Source organism: Erithacus rubecula (assembly GCF_903797595.1).
Source record: "Erithacus rubecula genome assembly, chromosome: 20".
Lineage (NCBI taxonomy): Eukaryota > Metazoa > Chordata > Aves > Passeriformes > Muscicapidae > Erithacus > Erithacus rubecula.
In genome coordinates, this window is record NC_136672.1 from 7,304,735 (window position 1) to 7,323,025 (window position 18,291).

General features: G+C 41.8%; 1 protein-coding gene across 1 annotated transcript; it reads right to left on the minus strand.

Annotated features, from left to right (window-relative positions):
- Nucleotides 1–235: 235 nt before the first annotated feature.
- MMD (monocyte to macrophage differentiation associated) lies at nt 236–17,197 on the minus strand. The gene is made up of 7 exons (XM_079323639.1): nt 16,992–17,197; nt 11,008–11,089; nt 4,788–4,948; nt 4,066–4,140; nt 3,577–3,678; nt 3,113–3,182; nt 236–2,369 (listed from the first exon to the last, which is right to left on the minus strand). Exons 1-7 carry the CDS (start codon nt 17,018–17,020, stop codon nt 2,169–2,171), a joined length of 720 nt encoding a protein of 239 aa, XP_079179765.1. The 5' UTR covers nt 17,021–17,197; the 3' UTR covers nt 236–2,168.
- Nucleotides 17,198–18,291: the final 1,094 nt, after the last annotated feature.

Sequence of the window (18,291 nt, forward strand, 5' to 3'; positions counted from 1 at the left end):
AAAATTGACCCAGAGCTGCAAAAGGCCAAAGCAAGTTCTAAAATACTGACCAAAATTTAGACTTTTTTTTTCATACTAAAAATGGAATAATTTGGATTTCAGTCTTTCCTACTGTTTCTAAAACATTGGCTGAGGCAGGAGGGTCCTAAGCTTCAACTCAGGATCTCTTTTGCCAGGAGTGGGCACAGAGGGGGAAAAAAAAAAAAAAAAAAATCAACCACCAAGAATACAAGAGTTCCCAAATTGCACCAAATGTTTATTGTTAGTCTAGTACATTCAATACCATACTGACTTGAATACAGTAATTCAAAATATTTTTGGCGAATTGAAACTTTTTAAAAACCATTTCGAACACTCCAAAAAAGCAAATGCCATGAAAAATTAACTTAAAATTAAAACAGACATTTTCAAGCAATACTTTCAACTACAGAAAACCTTTACATGTATTTTAGTGGTTTTAGCAGTACTGCATTTCAACAAAACATATGGACTCAAAAAAAGTGGAAAATATTAAAATAGACACAATGTTAAAAAACTGAGGCATCCAGATGTGCAAGACTGTTGTAGCAGAATCACCTGCCCAGCTGTTCCCTTTGCTCTCTTTTGGGGCAGTTCATGAGTTTGCTGTGGTGCTGCCACTTCTCTGATCACCTGCTACCACCACACAGCAATTCTTCCATGTCTTGAATTTGAAGTTTGTCCCTCTGGTAAATTCCCTATACAAATGCAAATATTCTAAAACTTGTGACCCTCTGGCAAATCTGAGTGAAACAGGACCTTTAAAACATCCCTATCTTGCTATTTATTGTTTGCAGACAGGCAATATCCAGAACAAAATCTGAAAAAGGCAACACATTTTGGTTTTGTTTTTAAATACTGACATGAAAAACGGAGTAAATTAGAAAAAGGATAAAGTCAATCTTAATATAAGACATTCATTACATAGTGGGAGAGAATACAAGTATTGGACAAACAGGATTACAATGACTCTTCTACACTGGTCATTAGAGCACATGTTCTACAACCATGACCTGCTACCACAGCTGGATCTCCTGGACAGACAGACAGCAACAAACACAGCTGGACTCTGTGTGAAGTGCCAGGATGACAAGGGACACCCTGCCACCTTCTCCAGGCTCTGCTCCCTGCCAGTCTGTGCTTGTGAAGAGCCCTGACCTCCAAGGGCTCAGCCACCTGCATTTCCCAGCAGAACCACCCACCAAGAGCTGGCAGGAGCAGCCAGCCCAAATGCCTTTGGAAATCCAAGCCTCAGAGTGTGCATGGGCTGGGGAAATGAGTGGCAGACCCCACCCTGGGCAGCACAGGGAACCTGGAGGAGAAAAATCACCTCAGCTATTCCTTTTACAGCTCTTCATCACAAATAAAGCCAACCTGAGGTCTGGTTCAGTGGTACTGTAAATGAGCAGAATGGTGCCACTTCACAGCTCAGCAGAATCACATTTAGGTTTTAGTTTGTAAAAGTGGTTATCACAATTACAGTTGCAACACAACCTTCAGAAGAGGTTTGCTCCTCAGGACAGGGTGTGGAATGTAACCATCTCTTGCAAGAGTTTGCAACATGAGTAGCTGCATAGATGACAGTTGTATGTCTTCAGTTCAATAAATGTACTTTTAAAGTTACAAAAAACACAAAAAAGTTTCTATAAAAGTCACATTATACCAAGATAATGAGTGGTAAAAGTAGATTAGTTGTCTTTGATTGATGTTTAAGAAATGACTCGTGGAAAGGTGATAGAAACCAATTTCAGGTCAAGAGCATTATGTTTTCACTATTGCACTGACTTCACCATTTGAATTACTAATTTAGAAAAATTCACGTAGTTAAAAACTGTAAAATTAAACTAGCATAAAAAATTTGTTTGTAAACATCAGGTAGCCAGTTCTGCTAACGTGGAATGGACCCTTGGTTACTGCAGTACAGTATCTTGGTTATTTACAGCACTTGCCATGTGATGGGCAATGGCAGGACACAAACATCAATTCACAGTAATTGTGTTCACAGAACTACCAAAGTCAGTGCAGTTTTGCTGTGCAATTTTTTTTTTTCCAATTCCCCCAAATCATTTAAGTCAAATAATACTGTTACAGAGCCAAGTGCAGAGTATTTTTTTGTAGCTATATCCATGGATCTAGAGACACACCCCAGCTCATAAGTGACGGATGATGTCTGCAGGAGTTCTGTAAAGGTATTTCCAGATGGCATAGTAATGGACAGCAGCTGCTGTGGCCACAAAGACGTGCCAGATGGCATGGGCAAAGGGGATCACTCCATCACTCTTGAAGAACACCACGCCCAGGCAATAGATCACACCTCCCCAGGCCACCTCCTGCAGCCCCTCGGTGTTGCTCTGTCAGGGAACAAGGACAGGTCAGGGGCAGGGTGGAAAGGGGACAAAGTGTATTTATGGACAGAATACAAAGTGCTTTTCTCCCCCAGGCAAAGGGAGCCGGCTGTGACAGCTCAGAAAATGTTGGTGGAACAGATGAACAAGTGAGAAATGCAGTGTATTTATATTGCACTTTGTGACATGCACAATAATGTGTTTATACACTGTGTCCCCATAGCACTGGAGAAGTTATACTGGGACAACTCAAGAACTAAAACAAGATTGATGGTTTGTTTCATGATTAGAGAAGACAATCGTGGAGACAAAGAAAACCACATTACTCTGTGGAAGTGTGAGTTTAATCAGGTCTTCTATGCAAGAGTTTGATACAGCCTTTGTTAAGGCATGAACTTAAAAATGTGTCAGGTTTATATTAGCAGTAGAGAGGGTTAATCAACATTATTTAAAAAGTGTAACTATAAATAGGTTTGGAGTAGGATGCTTTTCAGATAGACCAAGAAATCCAGGCTCTCTTTACCTACACAATGCAGCCCAGATTGAACAAAACAAGGCAGCATTTCACTGAAATGTGAACTATAAATCCAAACTATAACTGGTTGTATTTGGTTGCTCTTCAGAGAACGTTTACAAGTACAATGTATTAAAATGAGCATCTCTGCAGAGGAAGGAGCTGCACTGGAATTTAAGCTGGTTATGAAAGGCAAGTTTTGTTTGTTTGCACTGTTAATAGCCACATTCCTTACCATGGATGTCACTACAAGGGCAGGAGAAAATCCCATCGCTAAATAGAAAAAGAGTTCAACGATCTTATACCTAAAAAGGAATGATTGGAGTAATTTAACAAGGTGTACAAAACCATGAACTTTTCCTTCAATAGCAAAAAAGGATATTTCAAATCATGTGTTGGTATGGGGTCATTATTCAAAAAGTTTCTCATGCAGATAGATAGCCAGTGTTTTATGACAAAATTAAAACTAATATTTATCTTTGCATTGTACAGTTGCAGGCAATACCTCCTCTAAATATTGCCTAGATGGCTTCACTTGCAGTAAGTACCAGTGAGAATAAAACACAGACAACTTAAATTTTCTTATTTGATGAGAACCTTAGTAGCTCATCTCCAAAACAAAAAAAAAACAACACAATTTGGTCTTGTTCTCTGAGCATAATTTTCAGTTTAAAGTTAAATGCAAAGAATAAATCTTACTTTTCATGGTAGAGAAATACATAAAGGGTTCCTCCAGCAGCCATCAGCCAGATAAACCATCTCATGTGAGATGCCAGAGGTCCCAGCTCACGGAGATTTAACCTGGAGGCACAAAGATTCCAAGAGGCAAAAGTGATGAGTGAACAGACCACACTGACAGAAGAGCAGCAGGGATTAATAAAAACAAAGAAATACTCAGAGCTTTAACTGCAGAATGATGGGAGAACAAACTGTGACATTCTATCCACAGAGAGGCAGAAGGTGTTTGCACTGATGGGTGGAAAGCATGAACTGATGTAAGTGGAATATAAAGAAACTATTTTCTGATGTTTTCTAGCATCACTTTCTGTTCAGCAAGGCCCAGAAGATGACATTACCATGTCTGTCACAACACAGAATGTGCTCAATTGCATCCAAGAAGGCATCTATAGGTTTTGGAAAGCTGCATAAACTGTTTACTTTGGAAAAGCTTTGACTGCAGCTCCTTACCATGGTGCATAGGATGCTGCAATGAAGACATAGATCATCATTCTGTCACACATGTGAAAGCAATGCTCCATTGTCCTAGGGAGAGACAGAAAGAACAGCTCACCAGCACACATTTTGGAAAGACTTTTACATAATCTCATTTTCCTGACATACTTTGGAGAGAATACTATTGTCTCCATCTCTCTTAAAATCAGGTGGAGGAATTGAGACACATAAGAGCTGAACACTTCTCCAGTCCTCTTTCCTTCTCCACCCCACCTTGCATTCCTGTCACATCAACTCAAGACACTGTTACTATTTAGTGACTACTGGCTAAATCCAATTTATGTTAGTTTTGCTACTGCTGCCTTGTTCCCAAGGAGGTTTCCTGGGCACTGGCAAAAGTTATGTTCCTTAAAGCACGTGAGCATGCCACAGTCCCAGACAGTGTCTTTGGATCTGCAATGGGATTTTATCCATCAACCACTTACATTGTTTTTCCCAATTCTGCTTCTGGGTTAAGAGCCACTAGGGCCTACAAAAACACATTTTCTTTTTGACAAAGCAGCAGATATTCAAGTTCATTGGTACATGAGCTTGGCTCACTATTTCTTCCAAAAAAATAAAAGGTGTTTTTATCACGATTCAGTAGAACGTACCACTCCAACCTCCTGTAAATTTGCTTTTGACTAAGAAACACCATGAGGGAACATCAGGAGCAAGTGAAGCATTTCTCCTGCTACCTTAAGTGACTCTTTTTCCAGGAGATGATGTGGAACACGGTGGAGACGCTGAAGAGGGCGCAGAGCCCCACCCCGTACATGCAGGCTGTGATCTCCTCCCAGCGATCGTCCGACAGCCGGTGCAGCAGGGCGCTGCCCACGATGGCGGGGACAATGAGGAACTGCCACAAAAAAACAAAACAAAACAAAAGGCCATTGTCAGCTCTGTGCCCCGGTGCCACCCACGCAGCAGCACCGGCAGGCAGAGCTCAGCTCCAGCCACACACAGTTCTGTCCTTTAGCGTTAAATAGACACACCAGCACCAGAAATTCAACAGTGTCTCACGCACAGGTTAGATCTGGTTTTGCTAAATTTCATCCCCCATGGTACCAAGGAAGGTTGTCCTCTAGCCACGACAGCAAATTCTTTTGTAAGTATTAGCAATGGTTTTATTTTCACATTCTGCCTCATGTTTTAAAACCATGTTGATCTTATTCTAGGCTTGAATTTAAGCCACGTCTTGTGCATAGACACAGAGCACAAGACATACCAAAATAAACTTGAATCCCAAACGAAAAAAAACCCAAAACATTTAGCAAACTGCAATTGTAAGAATTAAGCAATAGTTTTGCAGAACTTGGGTTTAAGCTATCATAAATAAATTAGCTGCAAACTTCTGTCATGAATAGAATTTTAATGCACAAAAATGTTCTTCTAATGCAGCGTATCCAACTCGGTTTTCCTCCCCACCTCCCTCTCAAGCATATTTAATTCACTTCTTCCAAAATAGGCTCTGTTCAAGCATCATGATAAAATTACCACAATTGCATGAAGCATCCAAGAAGTGGATGCAGGCTTCACATACTTTTAAAACTACATTCCTTTCCAGAACAGGTGATGTACCTCTATCTCCTTCAGGAGAAGGCAAAAAGAAAAGTGGGGAAAGGAGAAAATAACCTAAAAAAACCCCCATGTCCAACAACTATATAAAGGAGGGAGCTCACTAACTCAGACATTTCTACTCATCTCCTTCCACTATCAAGTCAGCCTTCCAAGTTACAAACACTGCACAAATTCCCTTCCAAGACCTACAGTGTGTCTAAGATGCTAATTTGTTCTTTGAATTGCAAATAAGCTTCTTAGGTTAAATTCTTGGTCATTTAACCCAAGTCTCATATGTTAAACAATAAAGCCAGTTTAAAGCCAATGTTTAAACAAATCTGGCCACTTTGCATTACAGGTTTGAGAGCTCAGACTGCAAAGTTCTAGTCTAGCCTGACCTGTCTGTCCTTGATCTAATTACAGACCAGAGGAAATCAAGGTTCTGCTCAGTGCAGAAGATGCAGAACAAACTGAATAGATCTGAGAAGCAGCTAGTTGAGCCAGAGAATAACAAAAAACAATAGGCTTTTCTTTCTGGCTTTGAAGTATATCAGCTGTAGCTTCATTGCTATTAAATTTCCTTATGTTCTGCAAAATTTAGCATAGCTGTGCCAAAAGCTGCAGAGCCATGGAAATTAAAAGTATGGCATTGATACATTCACAGCATTGGGACTAGAGGTGAAAACACTTTCTGAGCTTTGTAAAGTTGACTTGGTGCACTTTAAAGCCAGAAATAGTCTGTCAGCCTGGCTTCTCATTTATCACCAACCCTAAATTTCCATGCACACATTCTGGATAGCTCCCAAACTCAGGGGAAGGTTGAAATGTGTCACTCCTCAGGAGATCAGTCACTCCTGTTTTCCACACATGACACCCAGTGTGAATGAAGTGTGGCTGAAGCCTCTGGGACAGCCAGGCACTGATGGGATGTGACAGCTGTTTCATTTAGATTCTGCAGCTCCACAATTGGTGCTGTAGCCATGGCCCTAAGCTGTACAGTCCCACTGTATCTGCATTCCTCAGTTTCCTTCCCCATTTTTGGTGCAAATTTCAGTTTTGACTAAATGTGACAGAGAACTAAAAGGCTTCAGAGAGATTAAGTATCCATAAATAGCAGGTAAAATATCAAATTCCTACTAATTCCTTCTAACAGCCTTGGTATGAGCTGCTCAGGGACTCTGAGAGACCATTTCACAGGAAAAAAACCCTCTCTGGGCTTTAGATTTAGATATTACACAGAATAACCTGCCTTTCTTACACAGCTTTTTACTCACCTCCTCAAATAAATATTTCACAAACTAAGCTGTGACATGGGATGCTCAAATGGGCTGAAAAGTTCAGTGTCAACCACTTTTCCCAGTAATTACTGTATATAAAATGATATGGTTCAAAGAAGCAATTCTCTTATCACCTCTTTCTTTGCACCTTCAGAATCAAGAGTACAGCACATGAATGAAGTCCTCAATTCTTTTTTTTTGCCTTGTCCTGCTTTAAAAAACAATTTTACCTCTCAGAGGAACAGCACTGTATTCCATGAGAAGGACTGACTGTTTTTTCTAAGTGTTCTTTTTGGAACCATTTTCCTCTCTGTGCCTGATAGGCACCATGGGAACAGTCAGACAAAACAAGAGATGTTTTATTACTTTTTTTTTTTTCCAGAAATAGCTAGATTAAACACAAAATCCAGAAATGATACCCTGCTGCTCCAGCCATCTGGATGGAAGTTCTTTAGACAGCAATTCCATAACAGGTAGCATACTATGCAATAGGCTTTATCCATCTTAAAAAAGAAAAATAAAATTTTACTTCATTTAAAAAAAGACAGATTTTCTCACGTTCATTTAAAAAAATCATTTGCACAAGAATTGCATTTTAATCTCCAGTTTTCAGAATGGAAAAGCCATCAATCAGCCCTTTAAAAGGAGAGGAATTTACTAAAAAAAGCAGTTGGAGAATCAGAACTAACAGAATGAGTGGGATTGTGCTGTGTCATTTTACAGCATGACAAAGCATTTCTTAGTTGCCAATATTCCTTGAAAAAAAACCTCCAGCTACAAGTCACAAAATCTTTGCTTATTTCATCACAGAGTGCAAGTCTTCCAAGTGAATATCATCAAACCCAGTAAGTTAATGCACTGTGAGCTAACCCAGAACTGTGATGTGCAAATTTACTAATTTTAGCACCTTGATTAATTCTGGCTGCATCAGAAATGGGGCTGGAAGGGAGATCTGCAGAACAAGAGAGAAGGTAACAGTTTCCTAAGCTTCAACAAAATGAGAGAATGAAGTTAAAAACTCTTTGCAATAAGGAGGAAGTTAAAGGATTAAAATATGTTCATGTACATCTACAGGTGGTAATCTTTCAGAATAGATTACAGCACAACCTTTGTGTGGTGTATTTTGGGAAAACCAACTGCCACAAACTCTGCTGCACAACAATGAGCAAAAAGCCTTAAGGCACAAGGAAAGAGGCTGACACAAGCTGTGAACCTGATCAGGGTCACTTTAGGGAAATTCCACTCTCTGGTTACCAACTTACAGCAAAATATCCAATATCTTCTGCCTGTCTGGGGCTGCTTAGGATACTGCCTCACTGGGCAGTATTTTACATGTATTATTTCCAGACAATCTCTGCCACAGAGGGCTTCAAAAACCTGTCAGAAGATTTGCATTTGTATATAACATTCCTGGAAAATGAAGTTATTTTCCTTACACATAATGCAGGCAGCAACAATGTCCTTGGATGCACGAGCCACTGCAGCAGAGTGTGGTGATGCTGCTGCAGCCTCACTGGGAGGGAAACACCAAGGGCACAAAGATGGTACACAAATCTCCTTTTTGGAAAGGAAGGCAACAGAAAGAGCAATAAAGCCACCAGTCCCACCCCCAAAAATGTGACACTTTGAGGGAACCATGAAGGTTGTGCCATCTCCAGTGCACTTCTGTGACCATCTCTCCCTACTTTTTAAATTTTCCCCTAATTTTAGGAGAGCAAAAATATGGAGTGAGAGGCCCACAAGCAATCTGGGCTGTGCAACACATGGAGAGGAGAGAAACTGTTTGTACCAGTCAGTGGGAATGGAAACATTTTCATCAGGAGAGCCCTTCTGAAATTTTGATGACCCCTTTTTCCATGCTCAAATGGCCTTTAAAAATGCTCCAAGTCTCATTTTTGAAATATTTATACTGCTTCTGTTTTTCCATGCACTTTACTAACCCAACCTGGAATACAGATTGTAATTCATTTTTAGAATAGTTACTCCTTTTAAGGCAGTTGGAAGAAACATTTAAAGTAGTATAAAGCAAGCCATGTCTAAATTTTGATGTTTTACTTACATACACCAGAAAGCTTCATGATGAAAAAGCCTCTAAATTCTCACAACCCCTGCTTTTCTCATGCACTGTTTCCTTCCTGTTCCTCTCAATACAGAGAACAGGTTTTTTCTGTCTGTTTTCAACTACTTTACTGCCATTTCTTTCTCCCAGTGTCTGAAGGCAAGTCAATGCTTCATTTAAAGCTAAAAAACCCCCAAAGCAAGACATTTAAAATAGCCTTACAAGTAAGAAATTTGAAGACACCTTACTATGCCACACAAAGACACCTTTTAAGTATTGTACCAAAAAGTTGTACCTGGGATTCTATACCCTCCTTTATCCTTTTTTTTTTCCCCTTGTTTTTGTAATTAAGCAGCTGCCATAAACTGATTTTCATGTATTTTTAAATCCAGATGGGATACCTACTGAAAAATACAGCCATGCTTATAAAGTAGAAATTGACTGCTCCATGAATGATGAATAAAAGTTTGGAATAAAAATGTATTGGAGAACCATTGTTGAATTCAATGTCTAATTGAGAACTCACACTGTAATCTAACAGCAAAGGCTCAAAGCCATTTGACCATCTAATATTTAGTTAGTCTGTAACACAAAGGAAATGAAAACATCCCCCCCAAGCTTTTTCTGTGCTTTCTCAGCTTAGACTCCCATTTCAAGACTAAATATTGATCAGAGTTTACTGCATATTTATTTTAACAGTTCACTGTAGGTTTTTAGCAGGTAGTTTGACTGCTCAGAAAGTAATTAGACAGCTCCACCACAGACTGCAGCCTACCAGAAAACACTGATCCACCTTGGCTGTCACCTCCTGCTGTTTTTCAACTAGGTGAAAGCTGAAATTACTAAGGAGCACTGCAGCTCTGTCAGATATTTTGAAATCCAACTTTTTGGCCAGAGCAAACAAGATTTGCACAAGGATTATGAGATAAACTACATATTTGTGTTAACTAACAGAATGTTGCTTCATTCCCTAAGCAAATAAGGATATATTTACATAATGCTGTACATGAGACCCTTGGCTTAAGAACACAGAAGCTTCAGTCAACTTTGTGTCTATAAGCAAAACCAAGGTGATTCTGTTTTTACCAGCACCACGGAGCTGTACCTTGGTTATTTATGAAATACACACAAGGATCCTTAAGAACAGAGCTCCTTGTAGAACTGAAGAGTCCTGGGCACTACTTAGAGCTTTCATATCTGCAGCTCAGTCAGACACACTGGAGATAAGAGACTGAGGACAAAGTCAAACATGCTTCAGATGTTTGGAGTTGAGGGATTGAGGAGACAAGCTGCTTTCATAAAAGGGCAAATGCTATCTTAAAAAGCAAACAAACACATTTTTAAGTCCTTGTCAAAGTGCCAGACAGCAAATTAAACTTCCTAATTACTAAAAGAAAAAAAAAAAAAACAAAAACAAAGGACACTGCTTTTGTTATTCTTTACATGAATACCATATATTGAAATCTAGAATAATTCCTTACATTACGAAAATAAGCAAAGACTTGAAATTTCAGCAGGGCTGTCAGCATTATCAGGGCCTCTTGCAAAATAGCAGATTTCATGGAGTCAGTAGGTATCAGAATTAAAACATTCCAGCTCTTGTAGCTCATACCCACAGACAGTCTAATGAAGCTCTCTCATTTCTCACATGGATAAATTTTTCATATACTTCCAGTTTACAATATTTTGTTAGGGAAATCCACCTTGCAGGCTAACTAGTAGTGGCCTACACCCCCTTTACTGCAGGACTGGAACAGACTGAACATATCAAGTTAAAGACCTGTAACACTGGCAAATAGGAATATTTTATTTATCTGGAGCTCCCAGAAATTCAGAACATTACAAAACATCTCATTTTTCTGGACTGTAACAGTTAACACTTACATGCACAAAAACACGGGTTGTAGATACAAACACAGTGATACAAAGGTAAGCATTTAGCAATCCAAACCCACAAAAATTAATTGAAATACCTGTTTAAAGAAAAAAAAAATTAGGAAAAGAAGGCAGAAGTGCACTTACTGCATGTGTGTAACAGTTAGCAGCATGTTCATAGCAAGTGGGTTTGTAGCGACTGTTGGCTGGAGCTGGGTGGTTCATGAACCTGTTGAAGAATTAAGAAGCACTTTTAGGAAAGTTACTAAAAATTCTGAGTGTCATGAAGGAAATGAAGGAATACTGCCAATCCAATTGTGTTAAGAATTATAACTACAGACATGTTCAAAGTTACTGTGATTGAAATTGCAAGTTCTCCCAATTAAATCTCTTACCAGAAGCAGATGTTGAATAAATTCCTGTGAGTGCCTGGTGCAAGGGATGGTTATCTTTAATCAAGAGTTCACATACAGCAGTTAGACTGCCTCTTTTCTGGCAGTTTGCTGAGATGAAGAATGAACTATTTCCTATTTAAATTGCATAGCAAGAACTCAAAATATTCTTCAAATATGGAGTTCGTAATAGCTGTCAGGGGTTACTCTTCTTGTAAGAAGTTCTTGAAACTGCAGCAATATTCCAGTTTGGAACACTTGAACATTGACTTTTTGACTTCTATAGCAAGCAATATTTGTGTTTGGAGCATGAAGTGGTTCATTTTTTCCAATTCCCTGTCTGTAACCAAGATCCAAACATCCCCTACACAGGGATGATGAAAGGAAACTCTAATGATCAATTCCAAAGAGGAAACATTTCAAGAAGTTTGCCATAGACATTCCACCTATCTCTCTAAGAATTTTCAAACATTCTATCAAACAATCACATCAAATGCAGTCCATGCAAGCTGAACAAAATATGATGAAACCTGAGAAAGTTTCAGAAGAACTTGCCAATGCCAACGTTTCATTTAAGTGTATTAAAACACCCAAACACTTGAGCTGTTTCTGTGAAACTCAACAATTTAAATTTGTGTAGGAACACCTGTAAAAGACAGCAAACACCTATATGCAACAGTCACATGAAAGCTGTGAACTTTTCCAGCTCCAGTCTGTCATCCCAGTACTGCTGACTGTCCTATAAAAGTGATTATCTTTCACCAGTAATTCCAGTTTACTCCAGACTATTCTGAAACTATGTACTGACAATTAGTCAGGTATCCAAGGAGCCAGGAAAAGCTTCACCAGAAATACAGAACATCTGTATGCTCAGAACTGAGAGCAGCCTTGTTCCCTAGATTTATACAAAAAGCTTGTTAGACAAACTTGCCCCATGTCCCCCCTGGTTTAAATAAAAATGAATCCTATTTTTTGACATATATAAAATATTGGCTGACCTCAAACCAGGGAAAAACAAACAACAAAAAATCCAACCCAAATCTTACAGTTGGCATAAGCAGTTCCAGATTTCTGGGATATTTTGCTTGGTTTTCTTGACTGATTTATTAGGTGACTTGTAAATAATTTTTTTCTACACTGATACATGAAAATGTAGCAGCACTGGGACATTGTCATGATCCCTCCCCAAACAATTGCCCAGTGGCAATTTCAAGAAACAGTTCCATGCTACTAATACAAGGGATAAGAATAATGTGGATTTGATTCACAGACACAGTACATAAATGTTTTTTAGAAAATTAGTAAGGAGTCAATATATGGTTAAAAATGGCAATTCTTTTGTCAGTGGCAAATGGCACCTTGCTCTCCTCTCCAAGAGGACAATGACACTGTCATCACAAAGGCTTGCAGAATATTTGAAAAATTACTTTTTTCCCAGTGCCTGTATGTCTTCAACAGCTGCTGAACACCATCTCTAAAGATGGAACATTCAGTTTGCTCAGTTCTGCTTCCAAGTTAGGAAAATGTTTAAAAATAAAAGCATCTGTTGGCTCAGTGAGTGGCCAGGCTTGGACTGCCCTTGTTCAACTCCATAAATTCAAAGTCATGGGAAACTTTTAACTTATCACATCTAGAATATTATTACATTTCTATGTGGTGGCACCTTGGAAGTCTTACAAGAAGTAAAAAACAAAAACAAAAAAAGGGCAATAAAACCTCAAACCTGAAGAACCAAAAGGAATAAGCTTATATTCTGCAGTAGCTTTATAATTCCTGTTGTTGCAAATTTCTATATGATATTATTATGATATAAGAATCTATAAATAATTGATGAATCCTAAAGGGGTCTTCTATTATGCAACATTAGACTACTTTTAATTTTTTTTCCTTTTTTTTTTCAGCAGGAAATACACTGCATCTCTCTAAAGCAATCACACTGAATCTAGGAGCAATGTTAGATTTTAGAATTATGAACAAACACTTTAGAAATTAGGACATTTATTAGCCACAGAACAGAATGCAAAGACTGGAACAAATCCATCCTTGCTATGTTCCCTACACACAGTTGGACTTTTTTCCCTGATTTGTTTGTGGCAGCACAGGAATGATGCAAATATTCTGGACCAGAACTCCAGCATTAGCAACACCTCACCCATCCCTTCACCTCAGTGTTTACACCAATAACACCAACACCACCAGTGTGTTTTGGCAGGAGGGGAAGTGCTCAGCTTTGACTCTGCCTTGCAGAAATGGGTCTCAGTGCCCCAAATTTGCTGCACACCTGAGGGAACTGCACCTCTCCCTTCTGAGAGGGATCTCCTTCAACAGGCTGCAGACCCTGATGCCAAATGCTGGAAAGGATTTGCTCAGGTCACTACTCAAAGGCAATGGTCTCAGTAAAGCAAAGTTTCAGTGATTCCCTCCTGCCTTTTGATAATTAACTATTTATAAATGTTATCAGGAACAACTTCAGAGAAATGATTATTATTGACATGGTTGGAAGGGCAATAATACCAGTCATTCTGGAGCTCATTTAATTTCCAGCTTGACAGTTTAGGTTTAATGTCTTAAGAAACAGATGTGAATTTTGAAAATAGCTGCTCTGTGACACTACTGATGTGCTTATCAAAACCTGGAAAATTATTTTGACACACACTGTTAAAGCCAGTCATATCCTCCTGCAGTTAGAGATACTTGTAACATTTCAACACATAGGAAGAAGAATGTGGTTGCAGAGTTATTCACATTCTAGAGGCAAAACAGCTTTAAAGAAAAATAAATAAATAAACAAATAAACCCCATGCCACCACCAACAATGGATGCTTCTTGTTTCCTGCCTTATGAATACTGCAACACAGGGACATTGTTCTTCCTCCTATCTACAGGTCATGTTTGTCTCTCCTGGTAAAGATAATTGTGGGAATTATAATCTCACCTTCCTCAAAGTGGAAGTGCAGTAAAGAGCATTCAGATGCTGTTAACTCCTAAACAAAGGCTGTCTATAACAGAGCCATTAAGGTTATTATCAAATGCACTGAACTGGACTACAGTTTACAGGAAATGTCTTTAATTGAAGCTTGATTCTCTAGCAAATCTCTAATGCATTCTTTAATAGCAGATCTGGTGAAAAAAATCATTTACTCAGAGGATATGCAGCACTACTCACAAGGATGTATGAATACTTCTCCATTTAAAATACTGACAATCCAAGATATTGAAGATAAAATACTAATACCTGCAATACCAGAATAAGAAATTTCTGAAATTAAGAGTTTAAGAACTGCTTGCAGCCAGCCAGGAGAGCAGAATGCTTCCACACTGAACTGAGCTGTGAGCTCCTTTCCACAATTTAAATTCTCAATGCTCATGATCTTCTCAAAGCCAAGGATGTTCACAACCCAGAATTTCACAGCAAACAAACTTTTGATGAAGATATTCCCAATATAAGCAGAAAAAAGGAATTGAGGGAGATATATTGCAATTTAAAACAAGAGGGAAGAAACCCATATCCCTCCCTTCATACCACTTGATTTTTAATCTTTAAATACTTCAAATATTTTAAATTCTAAACACACAGACTGATCCATCCTTTGTGACAGACCCTAATCTCAAGCTCCTATTAATTTCCAAGGAGCAGATGCTGCATGTTTCCCAGAGATTCCAGAATTAAGAGAAGATAGTATTTGGGAGACAAAGCAGAAGGAAAATATGAAGATTCTTAATGCTTTGTCTTTGCATGCAAAGCCAGCTTAGAAAAATAAATTACAAACCCCCAAATCCATTGCACATATCTGTATGGCATTTGTCTGGCATCACAGTGAGCTTAGACCCCAAACTGCAGAAGGGAAATCAAATTTTGCCTGATTGGTGAATCCCATCTGCTGAATGAATTATTGTTTTAAGCATGAAACAAAATGTCAGTAAAAACAGCAAGCACTGATAATGGCCTCAAAGATCTGGATGTTTTTAGTCTTTTCAGGAAGTATATTTCCTTTATTCAGCTCAGAAGACCTCATACTTCCTTTTACCAGCTTAAAAGCACATTCCTCCTTTTTATGCCTTTCTTTGTGCTCTCCAGCAGCAGGATAAGCCATTTAGACCCAATAAACCACAAATAACAGCATATGAGAAACTGCAACTAGGTGGGTGTAACTCCACAAATCCAGCAGTAACACACATCAAATGGGCTTAAAAATTGCTTAATTATCTAAACATATGCTTCAGTATCTAGGATGTTATCTAGACTCTTTGTTTTCAAAAGGAAAACACAAAAAAAAATTACAAGCAGGTCAAAACATATCTGCACTACATTTTCCAGATGACCATTTAGATTAAGATTTTGAGCAGAAACTAAATTTATACAAAGCTTGCTTTCTTTGACCAAACTGGCTGCTATTTCCTCTTTACAAATTCATTCAGTTAAAGCAGATCCACCTTCTTCTGCACTAGGCACCTTCCTTCCTGGATTTGGCACTATCTAGCTGTGGTCTGTAATTGTTCACATAATCTTTACTACCACTGAACATCTCAGGCACAGAAATAATTCAGATCAGTGCAGAAGCAGTTCCCTTATTTGGAAATATCAGTGAAATCACATGCTGTGTGAAGGTTCATGTACTTACAACACGATACTAAAGATAAAAGGAAACCTGCAATACTCTGAGAATCCACAAACAACTCTGCTATCGTACATAGAATGGGTCATGGAAAAAAGTGTCTGTGCATCCCACCAACCTCTCCAAAGCCTCCCCAGGCTTTTAGCAAGTACAAAAGGCAAAGAGTGGGCAGCAATCACAAGTCAGCCCAGGTGCTGCAGCACATCTGAGCTCAGGGGCAAGGGACCAGCCAGCCGAGGTGTGGGCTAGCACACAAACCACGTCCAACCGCACTCCTATTTTTCTCTTTCAGCTTTATTTCCCTTTTAACACTTCGGCTTCAATTTCTTGAGCAAGTTGTTGAAAGGAGAGCAGGGCAGCCCTAGAGCAGTACCAGGAGATGATGGGCTGTCCATCACCAGTTATCAGCCTGGCATCTGGGCAAGGAGGAACCAAAGCCCACAGATGCTTATCCAAGAACCACGACTGCACCTACCCAAGTGACCGCCCCGTGAACATGAGCAGCATCTTAAACTGAACGAGGGTTGATTTTTAAGCTGAAAAAGCAGAGATTTAGCTTGGATACCAGGAAGAAATTATTGCCTGTGAGGATGCTGAGGCCCTGTCACAGAAGCTGCAGCTGTCCCATCCCCGGCAGTCCGAGGCCAGGTTGGACAGGGCTTGGAGCACCCTGGTGTAGTGCCAGGTGTCCTGCCCACAGCAGGGGGTGGAATGAGATGAGCTTAAGGCACCTCCAACCCAGAGCATTCCTTCCGTGGTTCCGTGACACCCCATGCGCTCTGGCGGCGGCAGACACGGAGCCCACGGGGCCACACGGGGCCGCGGCCGCTGACCCGGCCCGGGAGCCACAGGTCGGGCCCGCGATGCGCGGCTGTGCCACACGGCCGGATGCGCGAACCTTCACCCATTTAACGGCGGCGATGAACAAACACCACACACGTACACACAAAGACCCTCCTCACCCCCGCACACCGCACCCCTCGGGATCCAGCTGCCCTCGCCGCCCGGCACAAAAACCTCGGCTCCCCCGTCATCCCTCACCCCGGCCGGGGGTCCCACCCGCGGGGAGCGGCTCGGGCAGGGACGGCGATCCCATCCCCGCCGGGGGTCGCGGCCAGCTCACCTCCGGAACCGCTCCCGGAGCCGCCGCATGGGTCCGGGGCGGGGGGTCGGGCCGGGGGGCTGCGGGCGGCTCCGGGGGCGGCTCGGGCCGGGCTCCGGGCCCGCATTGGCGAGCGAGCGGCCGCGGCACGCAGGACGGCGGGCGCCGAGCGGGCTGAGCGCGGAGCCGGGCGGGCGGCGGCCGCTTTAACCGGCCCCGGCTCCGCGCAGCGCCCGCCCCGGCCCGCCCACCGCGGCCCGGCCCCGCCGCCCGGCGCGGGAGGAGCGGCCCGGCACGGCCCGGCACGGCCCGGGGCCGCCGCACCGCCGCTGTGAGATGGGCCCGGCCGCGGGAACGGGGGGCGCTGCATGGGAGCGGGGAATGGGGCTGGGATTGCCGGAATGGGAGCGGGGAATGGGGCTGGGATTGCCGGCACGGAGCGGGGAATGGGGCTGGGATTGCCGGAATGGGAGCGGGGAATGGGGCTGGGATTGCCGGAATGGGAGCGGGGAATGGGGCTGGGATTGCCGGCACGGAGCGGGGAATGGGGCTGGGATTGCCGGAATGGGAGCGGGGAATGGGGCTGGGATTGCCGGAATGGGAGCGGGGAATGGGGCTGGGATTGCCGGCACGGAGCGGGAGCCGCGGCCTGGCTGCCGAGGGGCTCGGTGAAGCCGTGCATGGCGGTGCCCCGGTCCCGGTTCAGCTCGTCCCTCAGGGGATGGAGCAGCACCGGACGCTGTCGGGGACAGTGGTTCACTCGCCATTAATTATCTCAGCTCATCCATCAGGCAGGAGGGCTTGGTGGCTGCACGCTTCGTTTTCCCAGCCCGGGAGCTGCAGGAGCCTTTCTGCGAGGGGTTCGGGACAGGCTGACCCGGGTAACTTGACCCGCCCGCCCGTGGGATCCATCCCGGCGTGGCACAGGAGAGAACAGCAGAACGCCGTGGCTTTGCTGTCACATAAACCTGCACATGGGATCACTTCGCTCCAAATCGAGGTTACAGCAGCCAGACTGCTTGTGATAAACTGTTCCCCTGTCTCTATGCCCCAATCTTACCTACTCATACCTAACTTTGCCAAGCAAGGGTTATTTCACTAAGTGAAGGGACCATGTCAAGCATATTTTTGTAAAATGAACGTGATGTTACCTTGTACAGCACACATCAGGGCATGAATTAGGAGAATATTAAATTGTAGTCACGCTGTTCTTCTATCTAATATCTTGTTTGCAGTGGGATTTTGAACAGTTCCAGCTCTCAACAAAAGCGATTAGTAGAGGCACACCAAAGCAAGCCACGGGTTTAGACAAATAAACCAT

Bases quoted from the DNA above. Each gene is read 5' to 3' on its own strand.
- MMD (XM_079323639.1), bottom strand. From the start codon at position 17,020: ATGCGGCGGCTCCGGGAGCGGTTCCGGAG. The intron at 4,141-4,787 runs GTAGCAGGAGAA...GTCTCTCCCTAG, and splicing joins TGGAAAAAGAGTCACTTAAG to GACAATGGAGCATTGCTTTC. The intron at 3,183-3,576 runs GTAAGATTTATT...ATTCCTTTTTAG, and splicing joins GTATTTCTCTACCATGAAAA to GTATAAGATCGTTGAACTCT.